The sequence below is a fragment of the Carassius auratus genome, chromosome 38 (assembly GCF_003368295.1).
Source record: "Carassius auratus strain Wakin chromosome 38, ASM336829v1, whole genome shotgun sequence".
NCBI classification, from domain to species: Eukaryota; Metazoa; Chordata; class Actinopteri; order Cypriniformes; family Cyprinidae; genus Carassius; species Carassius auratus.
In genome coordinates, this window is record NC_039280.1 from 8,281,401 (window position 1) to 8,295,844 (window position 14,444).

Sequence of the window (14,444 nt, forward strand, 5' to 3'; positions counted from 1 at the left end):
GTCTGCATTAAGTCAGGGAGCCGTGGCGAGATGTGGGTGTGATGAGCCACCGGTCATTATTCAGGTAATGTGGGCTGTTTGATCCTTCACGCGCTCATGCGATGACGCTAGCGCGCGCAGTGAACTGAGAGTCTCGCGCTGCTCGTTAAAGACTCATTTCAACATGGGCTCATCTCATTTTTTATCTCAAGAAAGAAAGAATTGCATGTGTCAAATCCAGAGAGGATATTTTAGTGGTGCATTTGTGCCAAAATAAAACTACTAAAGACATTTTAAAAGTAGGCTACATTAAATCCATTGTCAGGTATTCTGTCCTCCATGTTTAAACTAAAAAACAAACGGTTGGATAAACACAAAAAGAAAAGAAAATCAAACTGACAGTTCACTGTAGGATTCCTATTAGTGCATTATGCATAGTGGATATTACAATACGAGTCGCATGCAAAACAAGAGCGCTTCCTATTCATTTTATTATTAAAATCAACGACATTAAAATTTAGTTTCAATGCACAGAGACCAGATCTAGGTGACTGATCTCGGACCACAGTCTCCTCCAGTTCTGAAATAACTCACACAGACCCAAACACATAAAGGAGGCGGAGAGTCGCCTGTCTGTATGGAATAAATGAGTGTTGTAACAGTTATGAGCTGTGCTGAAGTGGAGCTGCTATCATACACACACTGTCTAGCTTGTTCCACTGGGTAACCATGTCTTCAGGGGATCGGATTGCCACACTGTTAGAAATCGCTGTAGATTTTGAATCACATTACAGTAAAAATTTTTACAGTATATTTTAGTGTTGTTGTAACCTTGCTGTAGCCTGGCTATAATATGGCACGCAATAATAATAAAAAGGACGAGGACGTAAATGGTTTTTACAAATCAGAATGTAAAATTATGGTACTTATTTCAGGCCAGGTCACTGAAAGACACGTAACAAACAAAGCCGGCAATGATAAACTAACGAAATACATTGATTTCTTCCAGGCTATGAAGTGTTGGCTTTGATTAAATGAAAAAGGCTTCCACACAACGAATTAAATTGTGAGTCGAACAATCTCAAGAGGTAGAGACCCAAAACCCACGATCTCCTTAAAACAAAAGATCAAAAGACCTCTCATGACCTTTCATATTGTTCTTTTATGCTTAGTTTGATAGTTGGATCTGTGATAAGGAATTCAGATCACAGTGACACTAATAATAAAGTCTGAACAAAGTCTGATCAGGGCAAGACAGCACAAAAAGTTTGCCTCTGACAGGTGTCTTCGTAGGTTTTCATGGCGAGTTTTCTCAGGTCTGCTTGAGGCCAAAATGAATCTTTCATGAATGACCAGAGGGCTGTCCCGCTTTTACCAAAAAAAACTTAGTGTAATATCGTGCCTACATTTCCGAGGCCAGAGAGAGACATGGGAGGAACTCAGCTACTGATGTTCCTGCATGCATGTTCTTCCCTTTCTGTCCTTCAAGCAATTCAAGTGTGTATGTGCGTGTATGTGTGGCCTGGCAGCTTTCGGCGGTGACCGTCACTCGCCTACGCCCCACTTCACACCCTAGTCGTCCCCCCCGTGGTCACCCGGGAAACCACAGGCTGCCCAGGCTGGCGCCAGTCCTCTCGCTGAGCTGATCAATACTGCAGCATTTCCTGCCCATTCACTCAGGTCACACACTCACCTCATTAATTATTACTGCCAACACTGCTGCTGGAGCACCCCGGGCACCCACAACACACACACACACTCACTCACAAACTGTCATTGGTTTTTGGACAAACATTTAGATTAATGCCACCCCCTATAACACCAATACATTTCTCTATGGTCACGAATCAACTTACAGCGATATCAATAATGTTTGTTTGTCTTCTTTAAAGTGGTGTATAGAGATACTGTCTTCTGTGAAATACTTCAGGGAATTGTAGAAATTTTAGACTAAAGAGAGACATTGATTTGTTTCAAAAAGACAACTCATTTTATTTTAAAAGATGACGTTGATTTGTTGGAGTCCAGTTAACTTGAATGTGTGCGACACTCATCAGTTCCACATATAAATCATCATCTGTAGAGCAGGTGGGAGCCGCAAACACTCCAACGCAAGTCGTCTAAAAACAGCACCCGAAAAAAATCATGATCAACCTCCAGGCAGGCTCAAGCATTAATCAACTGCATCAAACGAAATTGGATTCAGATATATACATCCAGATCGAAACCATCTTCAGAACTTGGTGACCGCGCATGCCATGTTTTCCAGTGCTGACCGAGCTTCTGAGGATGGGAAGCACTTCATGGCTTCTAAGGCCTTGTTGCCGTGGTAACTGCACAGGTCAAGGGCCTGGCTCACGCCTCTCTCCGTCTTTATCAGGCCCCGGAGCTGGAGAACATGCAAGGAGGAGGAAACAGTTTAATATCACTCCATCAAACTGATGAAACTGCTGTAGGAAATGTAATGTTCTTTTAACCAAATTTAGAGGCAAGCGTCTGCTTGTGAAATAAATGATAGTAACACTATAATAAGGCATAATAACATGTTTGGCATCATGAACTAAAAATAAATACTTATTTATAATATTTCAAAATATATCAATTAAAATGAGTTAATGTAGAATGTGAGAACATAAATTAACTGAGCAATAATACATTTATAAATTAAGATGAACTTAGATTAATAAACAGTGTAAAAATGTTGTTCAGTGTTAGTTCATGATACCTTTTGCATAAACTAATGTTAACAAATATAATCTCTTATTTAAATTAAGAATACACTAATATTAAAAAAATTGGGGGTCAGTAAGATATTTCGATTTTTTTTTAAATTGTGATGCTTTTTTGAAAGATTCTATCATTGTAAAAAAAATTCTATGATCAATATGTCGTAAGTAAAATACCGAAATATCACAATAATAAAATAAAATGCAACTGAAATGAGAAGAAAACCCAGAATATTCCACACTCTTCCTCACTTAAATGGTCTTGTAGTCCTCCACTGTCACATACAAGCATGTTTAGCTGGAGGCCATTTTGCTAAATGAATTCTGGGATGTGTTGTGCTAAGAAGCCCTTGGGGGCCTCGAGTTAAAAACAGCAGAAGAGACCTGCTTTCACTAATGTGCATAAGAGGAAGCCAAAAACAGGGAGACAGAGAGAGACGTGGATGTGGGGAAGGTAGACGATGACATCAACTGATTTCTGTAATTTTTTGTTTGTATATCCACAGTTTTCTTTGACGTCAATATGCTAAACAGAATATTTTCAGGTTGACAGACAGAGATATGACCTCGTGACCCCCCCAAGACAAATGTACAAAAAAAAACCCAAACCAGACAGGAAATACTGGAGAGATTAATGTCGCATTTATGTGCTGATAACAGAGATATGTGATGTGTGTGTGTGTGGGGGGGGGGGGGGGGTGATGTGTCTGTCTGTGCCCTGTTGAAGGAGAATCTTGTGTGATGCTGCTGTCAAACCGTCTCTCTGTCTCCTCTACAAATAAACCTGCCACTCTATCCCCTAATATCCTGTTTCTACGGCGACCCGAGCTGCTTGTGCCCTCCTCCTCTTCCTGCCCCCTCCACACCGCCTCTAACTGTTCTCCCCTTCTTTCTTGCTTTCTGTCTTTCTTCTCCTTCTGACTTTGGAAATCAAATTTCTAAACTTGCTATCAGTTACAGAGAACAAACACTTCCTATTCACAGCACTGGTCGATCAATGAGGGTTTTTCACCTACCGATTCTTCAATTTTTATTTAGTATGCCTCAGATTCACACTTGATTACATTAACTTACGCACATAAAATGTAATTTTTTTTTATATGCTGGCCCAGAGTTTTTTTTATTTACCTCTACTGTTTTTATAGTTAACTAACACTGAAACTAAGATTAAAACCATTAAAACTACTTGAAATAAAACAAGTCAACTGAAATAAAATCAAATATACTGTAAAAAAAAAAAAAAAAAAAAACGCATTTTCATTTCAGCAAATTTCTAATTAGTTAATAATAGTTTAATTAATAAATAATTTTATTTAGTATACTTGATGTATTATATATTTATACATACACACGCACACACACACACACACACACACACACACACATATATATATATATATATATATATATATATATATATATGGACGCATATAAAAAAATTATACAAATTACAAAAACTTTAACTAAAATTAAAATGATTACAAAAAACAGAAACATAATAACAGGATCAAGATAAATTACACTGATACTAAGCTAATGGTATTTTCTATTCCCTAACCCTTTTTTTTGTTTGCTTGTTTGCTTTTTTAGACTTTCATCAAGATATTATTTAGTATGTTTATTAAGTTCTTTTCCTGTTTTTTTTTCCTGTTTTTGTCATATTAATAGGCGATTTAAAGTTTCACCAACATGAACAACTTCAAATGTATTTTTTTTTTTTAGTAATCATACATTAATTCACTACAGTATTTCTGTTTGTTTGTAAACATTCACATACACACCGGGGACCCTGGGAATGATTTCATGACTCCCGGGGAATCGATTTGTGTCATAAATGTATAAATGTTTCATCGGAAGGATTGTGGCTGAAATCATTGATTAGTGGTTTGACCAGGAGGATTGATTTCTCTTGAATTCAATTGACAATCTCACTTCTTCATTGGCTTAATGACAATAATCAACTGATTAAGTCACTTTTACAGTGAAACACAAGTTGTCTGAATAAGTATGAGGCACTCGTTACTTTGTTTTCCCTCTCCCTTAATCAAAAACAGGAGTCGCTTACCTTTGTGTAATCAATCTGTCTAGCCATATTTTGAACCTGAAATGAAGAGAGAAAAATGTGAATCCAGAGAACGTCATGCTGACACAGCGAAATCTGAACCGTAACGGTTTTATGCTACCAGTCTAGAGGCTAAAATCTTATTGAATCACTTCAATTAATGATAAATACTGTCTGCTCCGTTAGAATATCAAACATAATACAGTAAAACTGCTAGATGCCTTGAGACATCACATATCTCACATTTACTACAGTTCAAAAGTTTGTGTTAGTAACGTTGTGTTATGTTTTTGAAAGAAGCATCTTATGTTTACCGAGGCTATATTTATTTGATCAAAAATGCAGTAAAATAACTCTTTTCTATTTAATATATTCTATTCTATTTAAAAATGTTATTATAATGTAAAGTATTCTTGTGATGGCAAAGCTGTTTTTCAATTGACATTTTAGTAGTGAATTACAGTATGTGAGATTCACCAGGTTATTTCACAGATCACACAGCAGCAAGTGTTCTGATTTACCTGTTTTAGCTGGTGCCGCCATCTCTCAGGTCCAACGATCTGTCTGTGGAAGACTACAGGAGCCGAGTCCAAACTAAACACCGCCGGTTCTGACCCGCTCTTCACGAATGGCTGAAGATCCGAATTCAGCTACAAAACACACATGCATCACCCACATTTTTTGAAATGAGCTTTCTACACAAAGCAGAAATAGGAGAGTGTAACTTGATGAGGCGGCATACAGATAAACAGCTTGTGCCCACAATGCACTTATGTGACTGTGCGTACACACCTTGTGTCCCAGAGCGAGGTGTTTTCCGTACAGAAAAGCCAAATTCTGAGCCTCGTTACCATGTCTGGCCAGCTTCATCGCTGCCTGACAACTCTTGGCAAGCAAAGCACCATGGGACAGGAATGTCTGGTCTTCCCAGGATGCAACTGTTAGACTCCCCTCCTTCAGAATACAGAAACACTCAATTAAATAAGCATTAATGTATTATAAATACTGGGATGTACACTATTCTTCAAAAGCCTGGGGTCATTAAGTTTTATTTTTATAAATGCAATAAATAGATCAAACTTAATCAGTGAGAGTCAAGATATTTACAAAAGATTTATATTCCAAATAAATTATTTGGATTCCACAAATATAATAAGCAGAACAACTGTTTTCAACATTGATAATAATGTAAAAGACTTCTGGGTAATGAAAATTATGCTTTAGCATCAAATAAATTAAAAACATCATAAAATATGTATATAGAAAAGAGTTATTTAAAATGGCAATATTTTACAATATTACTTTTTAATGTTTTCTTGTGATCAAGGGACTACACTTAAAAACGCACATTTTTTGAAATGGTGTTGTTTATCGAGATTATTTGGAGAGTTGAAATGGACCATAAACAAACCTCAAAAGCACAGAAAACTAGAACACATTGAGACTGTTCAAATCCCAAGCAAGCAGAAAGTTTCTAGAAAATTCAAGGATTTAAATCAAACAAGAGAATAAAAAAGACGGTGGTATGGTGGTGGGGGGGGGGTGAAACTGAAGGAGGGAAGGCGATGCAAACATCTGCTCGGAAACGTCTCCTCTAAAAAGGGTAAAAGAAACTTGAATCTCTCTCTCTCTCACACATAAACGTGGCCTTCTCCATCACTTTTCCTCCTCCTCGCCTCACACAGGAAACTTTGTCATTCATTATTTACTGGGAGCGGTTTGCAGATGTTTTAAGTCAGTCTGTGTTTCGCTTGTTTGGAGATGTTTTGCTTGTCCAGTCTCAGCTTGTTTTGAAAGCTTTGAATATGAAACATTAAACACTAAAAGGATTCCTCTGGTACTCAATTTTAATTAATTTATGAGGAAAATAAAGCCTAATCTTAGGCAATGACACATATCACGTCTCATAGATGGCACATGTTTATTAAAGCAATAAACCAGAGAGGTTGTGCTTTACAGTATTTCACATGACTTTGAGTGTTTGCTTTTATAAAATAGGTGACAGTATAATAAAAGACAATGTTTCATAAACAGATGTTTTTCTGTTCTGCAATGTTTTTTAAAAGAAGTCTCTAATGCTCTCCAAGGGTGCATTTATTTGAATAAAAAAACTGTTAAATATTGTGAAATATTACTACAACTTTTATATATTTTAAAATAGAATTTATTAATGTGATGGCAAAGCTGAATTTTTCAGTGTCACATGTTCTTTCAGAAATTGTAATAAGCTGATTTAGAGCTTAAGAAACTTTTTTCTTGTTGTTTCTTTGGTCAATACAGTTTGTTTCCCACAGAATGCGACTGGTGGCTATATGTGGTGAATGCAGTCGGCTGAACGTCGTACCTCTGCAGAAGTGGAGCTCTCGTGATAGATTCCTTGCACCACATCTCCGATTGCACTGGAGATCAGCTCCACGACCTAGAACAAACATAACATTATAACACTTGGGCTAAATAAATATTTTCCACAAATACGAACACTCTCCGAATAAGAATGGTGATTACGGATCAGCCCCATCTGTTCAGAAATTCGTATTTATTAGGACATGAGCTGTTTGGGAATATGGGAAGACTATTTTCCCCATCCACTCATTCTGAAAGAGCATCTGAGGGACAGATAGAATAAGCAACATTTCAAATATTAAACAGATGGCCAGTCAAAACAGTGCAATGTCCAGAGGATACAGACTTTAATGAGGACTCTGACATCTGCACAAGATTTTTAATTCTGTTCCACTCTTTAATACACACAACCACAGTCTACTCGTCTCCCAGCACAAAAAATGCACAACACGTACAGTAGAGAAAAATGATCTGATAGTTGAGTATTGATTGGTCTGTTCTCTTGAACTACAAATATGTACATGCAACACATAAATATAGCAATTTACATCCCTTTTTAAAAAACTACTTATTTAACCTCATGATGTTTTAAAGAATAAAAAGACCAATCCTAAAGGATCTCAGAAATGTTTTCATATACTTTAATTCCTACATAAAGCGAAAAAAGTGATATTTTTAATGAGTTTTTTGAAAACAGGACAGCTAATTACAATAGTCCTTATTGGAGAAGTGCATTTTAAAAGATCCCATTTTTGCTTTATGTTGAAATTACAGTATATGGAAACATTTATATACCCTGTTGCTTATTATAAAACAAAAACTGAATAAATAAATAAATAAATTATATATATATATATGTATATGTATATATATATATATATATATGTATATATATATATATATATATATATATATATATATATATATATATATACACACACACACACACACACACACACACACACACATACAATTACTTCTTCGTATAACAAATAATAATAATAATTTAAAAAACGATAAAAAGGAATTAATAAAAAAAAATCAACATTTTCAACTTCATATATTAATGGAAGTTTGTAAAGTAACAATTGAAAATTAATCATTCTTTTGATTCAGATCTTTAAAATTAATCAGAAATAAATCTAAATGATCTGTTTGTAAATTGGAAGATTATTAGTGAATAGCCACTTAAATTTTAGTTATACTAATACAAGTCAAAAAACTTTGGTAGTGTTTTTGCACTTTTGTAAGCTCATAGCATTATTCACCACTGAGTACAATTAAAAAGAGCCAATACAATACTTCAAATTACATTTTTTGTGTTCCCCAGAAGGTAAGTCATAAAGTTTTGGAACTGCATGAGACTGGATAAATAATGTCTGAATTTTAAATGTTTTGCTTTAAAGTATCCTTTAGTTCATGTAGTAACTATAGTGCTCCTGAGGGGGGTGCTACCCCGTTACATCTACTCCACAACAGTCAGCTGGACAGTCACTGACAGCTCTTTCTATCATTCAATCACATGCTTTCCTATCCCTTCCATCCATCGCCCTAGGCAACATTCTCCACCTCTTTTTCACCCTTCTTCATTCTTTTTCCTCGTGTCCCGAAAGGCCTGCCTGTTGAATCATAAGACCACAGGCAGAATCTCCAGGGAACTAGAATAGCAGAGGCCTTCCATCCAGACACTCAGCTATTCCTCATATTTAATATTATGTTACTCCTCTCCGTTCCCCAAACTTTCTCTCTCAAACTTTGTTTTTCTCACTCTTTCCTTCTCTCTCTTTTTCTCTCTGCCCTCTGAGTAACCAGATCTTTGAGGAAACAGTGAGGAACTTGACTCCTCTACCCAAAGCCCAGAGAAGACAGAGAGCCCCTATAGCGCAGCCAGATGTGCGGCTTCACGATGAAAGCGCGAAAGCGTGCACGTGTGAGTGTGTGTGAGAGAATGCATGTGTGTTTGAACTGTGTGTTTGTGTACGTCTGTGTCTTTCTTGTGAGTTTGTGTATGTGTGTGTGTGTGTGTCTGTGTTAGAGAGAAGTGGTGGTGGGGGGGCTTTTTTTGGAAAGTATCAGATAAACTGCCCTCCCTCCGTCTCGTCTCATTCCCAAATCCAGCCGGAGTCGTGTTTCGCCGACAAATCTGTGAGGAGAAGAAAGAGGAGACAGCCGCTCGCGGATCCCTTTACCGTTTATACTAGTGTTGAGCCAGAATCCCACTCTCTCTCACTCTCACACACACACACACACACACACACACACACACACACAGTCTACTAAGTCAGGATCCCACTCAAGGCCGCGATACATAATACAGATCAATCAGGGGGGAAAAGCGCTTTGCTGTGGAGAGGGAACGTCTGATTTCCACCGCTAATGCGCTCACGCTAACTGAACCGCTAATGCAAAGGGGCCTCGCCCTCATTTACATAGACAGAAGCTTTAAGAGGAAGATGCGTTCAGGCGGTTCTGGCTGGATGAATGTCAGTTACATCAAGGGACTATTAAAAACGGAGCACTTAAAATATATTTTTAATCACTTTTGCTAATTGTAAATTCATCTGTGGAAGTTTGACTGGCAGCAAAAGAGATGATCTCTGATTGGCTGGGCATCCTGTCAGTCAGTCACTACTCCAGTGGGTCAGAACAGAGCGTGTGTGGCTTTAAACATGCTTCGCTGAACAACAGGTTCAGTTTCACACAAGAAAAGGATTTTTACTCACACTCTCTTCAGTATATGTGTGTGTGTGTGTGTGTGTGTGTGTGTGTGTTCACAAAAAATGAGGCTCAAAATGACCTTTTGTCCACACGTGCTAATTGCGACTGAATTTAAAAAATATATCACACTTATATTTCTAGCGACACTGAAACTAAATTTTGCATATTATTTCTTTTTAATTAAATGTATAGAATTAGTACTTAGTATTAGTGTTAGTGTATATATAACATTGTGTGAAAGTTTGGGGTTGGTAAGAACACTTGCTTATTAACATGCCTATTAATAACATATTGACTGTTTATTAGTATTTATAAAACACATATTCTGCATGACCATTAATAACTATTAACAACTATTAAAAAACATCTGTTTTGTGGCAAATATTATATTTTTGTCAGGATTCTTTGATGAATAGAAAGTTCAAAAGAACAGCATTTATTTCAATTAGAAATATTTAGTTATATTATAAATGTAATCCTTGCAGAATAAAAGCTTATTTCTCTAAAACACACACACACACACAATTACTGATCACAAACTTTTAAACTGTAGTATACATGTCTTTATCTGTCAGGTACAAAAAAGTTTGCATTAGCAAGGTTCAAACCATCATTGTTACAGTGTCAATTTGTGACAAATTGAGCCAAAATATATCTTAATGTGATATTTAAATCACAGATTTAGACAGAACCAGATAAAAAAGTTAAAGATTCAAATAATAATAAACCTACAACTTTCTTAAATCCTTAAACTAGAATTGAGGCGGACATTGAGGAATCAAAATACACTAAACGGATGAGAGAGTTCCACTGTCTTCCAGCAGGAGGTGCTATAGAACACACCAATACTTACTCTTACTCCTAAACCCACTATACTACACCACACCATCTACATAAAGAAAATGTGTTTTAAACACTCAGACAAAATCAGGTGTGTATGAATCCCAACTAAGATGTCTGGCTGTCTGAATGCTGAGCTCCTCTTAAGCAAAAAAAAACACAGAATCTGTTATTTATATTAGTCGCAAAAATCTGCTGATCATCTGAATGCCTTGCAGTCATTTCCATGTCCGCTCATGCACGCATTAAAGTGAGCTCGGGTGTGCGTGTGTATGTCTGAGGCTATGCAGAAGGAAAAGAGTTTGTTTTCCTCCATGGGGAGAGCTGCATTCTAGAGCCGCACTTGGTGACAGATCCTGTCAGCATACTCCCGCTTAGTGCATCTGAGTGTGTCTGTGTGTGTTACCCAGACATAGAGAGATGAAATGTTAGGGTTTGTAGTGCAAATCCCTTTTTACTTAGTCAGTTAATATTATGATATGACAAGTGATTTCCTCTAAAACCGTGAATCCCAGTGTAGGTGTCCTTAAGCAAGTTTTGGAAGGATTTTGCTTTAGCTTGGTAAATCTATAAAATGTTAGAATCAAATGATGTGAGAAGGTTGATTAATTATACTACTGTTCAAAACTTAGGGATCAGTATATTTTCTTTTCTATTTTCTAACAAAACTCATACTTTTACTCAGCAAGAATGCATTACATTAATCAAAAATCTACACCAATAAACGATATTGTCTGTTTTTAAGCGCAAGGGCATCTGACGCTTTAAATTCTTGAGCTCGTTACAGCAGGACGGATTCTGATTGGCTGTCAATTTTTTATCGTTCGTTGGCTGGTGAAAAATAGTTTTGAAAGTGATTCCAATGATATAATTTCTCTTCGTCTTTTTCGTTATAGTTGTAGTGTGGATTCTGCTATTCTTTAATATTGAGAACGATTTTTAGAACTACAGTATATCTTGATCGTTATCTTTACAGTTATCGTCCTTAGTGTGAACGGGCCTTAATGTCCTAATTCTGAGGGTGAATAAAGACTGAAAAGTTCTAAGTATTGAGAGTTTATATCTCACAATTCTGACTTTACTCGTAATTGCATGTTATAAAGTCACAGCTGAGGCATCTAAACTCACATTTCTGAGAAAAAAGTCTGAATTGCGAGATGTAAACTTGCAACTGCGAGAAAAAAAAACTGAATTGTCAGATAAAAAGTTACAATTACCCTTTTTATTTTATTTTTTTATTATTCAGCTATTATTTTGTGGAGTATATATATAAACAACTTATGTGAAATATCTTATTCAGGACAGTACTAAATAAAACATTTTCAAGATCCCTTATTTTGTTTCAATTATTAACATTTTGCACATTCGGAAAGGGGTATGTAAACTTATGAGTAAAACTGTATATTAAAATAGAATACTATTATTAATATTGTGATAATATTGTTAATGTTTTTACAGTTACAGTCAAATCTTACCAATCACAAACCTTTGAACAGTAATGTACACTTTCATTCATGCTTTACTGAAATGTAGTTTAAACTATGAAAAATATATAAGCACCCAATATATTATTTACCCAATATTATGCATTTATCCCTTAATTAAGTCAAAGCTCTTGTGACATTTGTATGATGCATATTGTTGCTGCCTATGTAGTGCATTTTAATTCAGTAACCTAGGATGGTCTTTTTTAATTTCGAGCCCAGCCTAAGTAGCAAGCAGCTAGAACAGCACCTATGAGTTAAAAGTAACAACCTTTCAGAGGTATTTGACCAAAGTCAATAGGACTCTAGGGGTATATAACACAAAATAGGCTGGGAAATGCTGCTCTCAAATGTCCTGATGTTTTGTACTGGTCATTCATAAGACCGTAAGATATTCAAAAAGATGCTCTAGTGAGATGCTGTAACCCTGAGCGCGGCGAGGCAGTGGGGCTGCTGGCCGCATGCAGTTAGACGCTGCTTTGACTGCGACTCTAATTAGAGCTGGAGGAGAACACTGACACTTAATGAGGGGTGTAGGAGACATATGCTCACACACTCGCGCACACACATATAAAGAGCGCCAGAGAATGAGGGAGAATGCAAGTGTATGGAAATTAGCAAGAGAGGACACACACACAGGGTACAGCGTGGAGAACAAAGTCTTTGAGAAGGATGTCAGATGCCAGTGAATTTTTTTTGTCTTTTGCATAAAAACACAAATGTGATGGAAAAAAGTGGCTCACACCTCCAGCATGAAGAGATGTGTTTATTTAAATATTTGGTACAGAAATATTAGTAAGCTAAATCTGACAAAACCTCTATATGGGGATTATAGGAATGTTCTCAGTTGCATAAATTATTCATAGTAATAATTTCTTAATCCTTCAAATACTAAATGAATAAATAAAAAAAAAAACACAAGTAAATAAAAACACTTCCCTTGTCTTTTAGAAATAATGGACGGTCCACGTTTATATTTTTTTAAAATACCGTATATTGTTAATAACAACTGAAATCTATGTCCTCATCTTCACTACAGTACAACTGAAAAGTTTTTTTTTTTTTTTAAGAAAACATGTTCACTAACTTAAAATTAATTTGGTCAAACATACAATAGCAATATTTATAAATATTATTACAATTTTGAATAAATGTTTTCTATTTCTAATAACTATTTTAATTTTCCTTTGATGGCAAAGTTGAAATTTCCTGTCACGCGATCCTTTAGAAATCATTTGAATTTGCTCATTTGGTGCTTAAGAAACTGTTTTTATTATCATCTATGTAGAATTATTTTTTGTGGTGCTTCAAATTTTTTTCTAGAAACCTTGATACATTGTTTCAAGATTCTTGATGTTATTGAAAGTTCAAAAGCAAAGCATTTATTTGAAACAGAGATATTTTAAAACGTTACAAATGTCTTCAAATGATCAATTTAATGTAATCCTGCTGAATAAAAGCATTAATTCATGATTATTATTTTTTTATCTTACTATTCTCAACCCTTTAAATGATAATGTTAATACTGTCGCTAGGAAAATGTGTGCTGATTATTATTTTGGCTCAAATTTTACAACAGCAAACTCAAAGCAGGGTTTCTTTCAGTACTGGGCATGGAACAAGCGAAGAGACTTCTCACAGCATTCATTTAGTACCTTGGTGTCATTGAGCTGGGCCAATCCCGTGCAGGCATTGGCCAACAGGAAATCGCCACTCAGAACAGCCATCTTGTTCCCAAACTGCATGTCTTTGAGGGGGCCATCGGAGTTTGTCCACTCCTTCAGATTCACAATCCCACGATGCACCAGGAAGGCCGTGTGAATCAGCTCCGTGATCTCAGCCAAGTTCCTCTGACTGACATAGAGACAGAAAGAGAGAAATATTGTGATTCTGAGAGGGTATTAGATCTATAAACAGTCCCAGATGCTACAGCACACTTTATATGGAAAGGGAGTGATTTTAGCCCAAACGTTCTTCTGCAGAACAAATAGACCAGAGAGAGTGTCAAGTGTCCTGGTGACCATAATGCACTTCACAAAATACCAACTGCCTCTGATTATCAGACGAGCCCAATTATCACAGCGCCATCACACAGACGTTATAATCAAATGTTGATTTGCTGGATTCAGGACCATAATCAGCTTGGACCATCGAGGTCTCAGCGATAACCACCTTCCAGACACAAGAGAGAGACGTTAGTGCTGATGACCACTTACCCCTCCCTGAGAGCGAGAGAAATGGGAAGAAAAGAGGGTGAGAGACTGAAGAAAAAGCATCTTTGATGAAGGGATT

General features: G+C 36.4%; 1 protein-coding gene across 1 annotated transcript in view; it reads right to left on the reverse strand.

Annotated features, from left to right (window-relative positions):
* Nucleotides 1-503: 503 nt before the first annotated feature.
* The window catches only part of LOC113056913 (decaprenyl-diphosphate synthase subunit 2-like), a 31,125-nt gene continuing 17,184 nt past the window's right edge, over nucleotides 504-14,444 (reverse strand). Inside the window, exons 3-8 of the mRNA XM_026223836.1 lie at nucleotides 13,808-14,006; nucleotides 7,112-7,186; nucleotides 5,560-5,721; nucleotides 5,289-5,417; nucleotides 4,771-4,806; nucleotides 504-2,368 (exon numbers count right to left, since the gene is read on the reverse strand). Coding sequence (XP_026079621.1) covers nucleotides 2,213-2,368; nucleotides 4,771-4,806; nucleotides 5,289-5,417; nucleotides 5,560-5,721; nucleotides 7,112-7,186; nucleotides 13,808-14,006 — 757 coding nt within the window. The 3' untranslated portion in view covers nucleotides 504-2,212. The remainder of the gene's footprint in view (nucleotides 2,369-4,770; nucleotides 4,807-5,288; nucleotides 5,418-5,559; nucleotides 5,722-7,111; nucleotides 7,187-13,807; nucleotides 14,007-14,444) is intronic.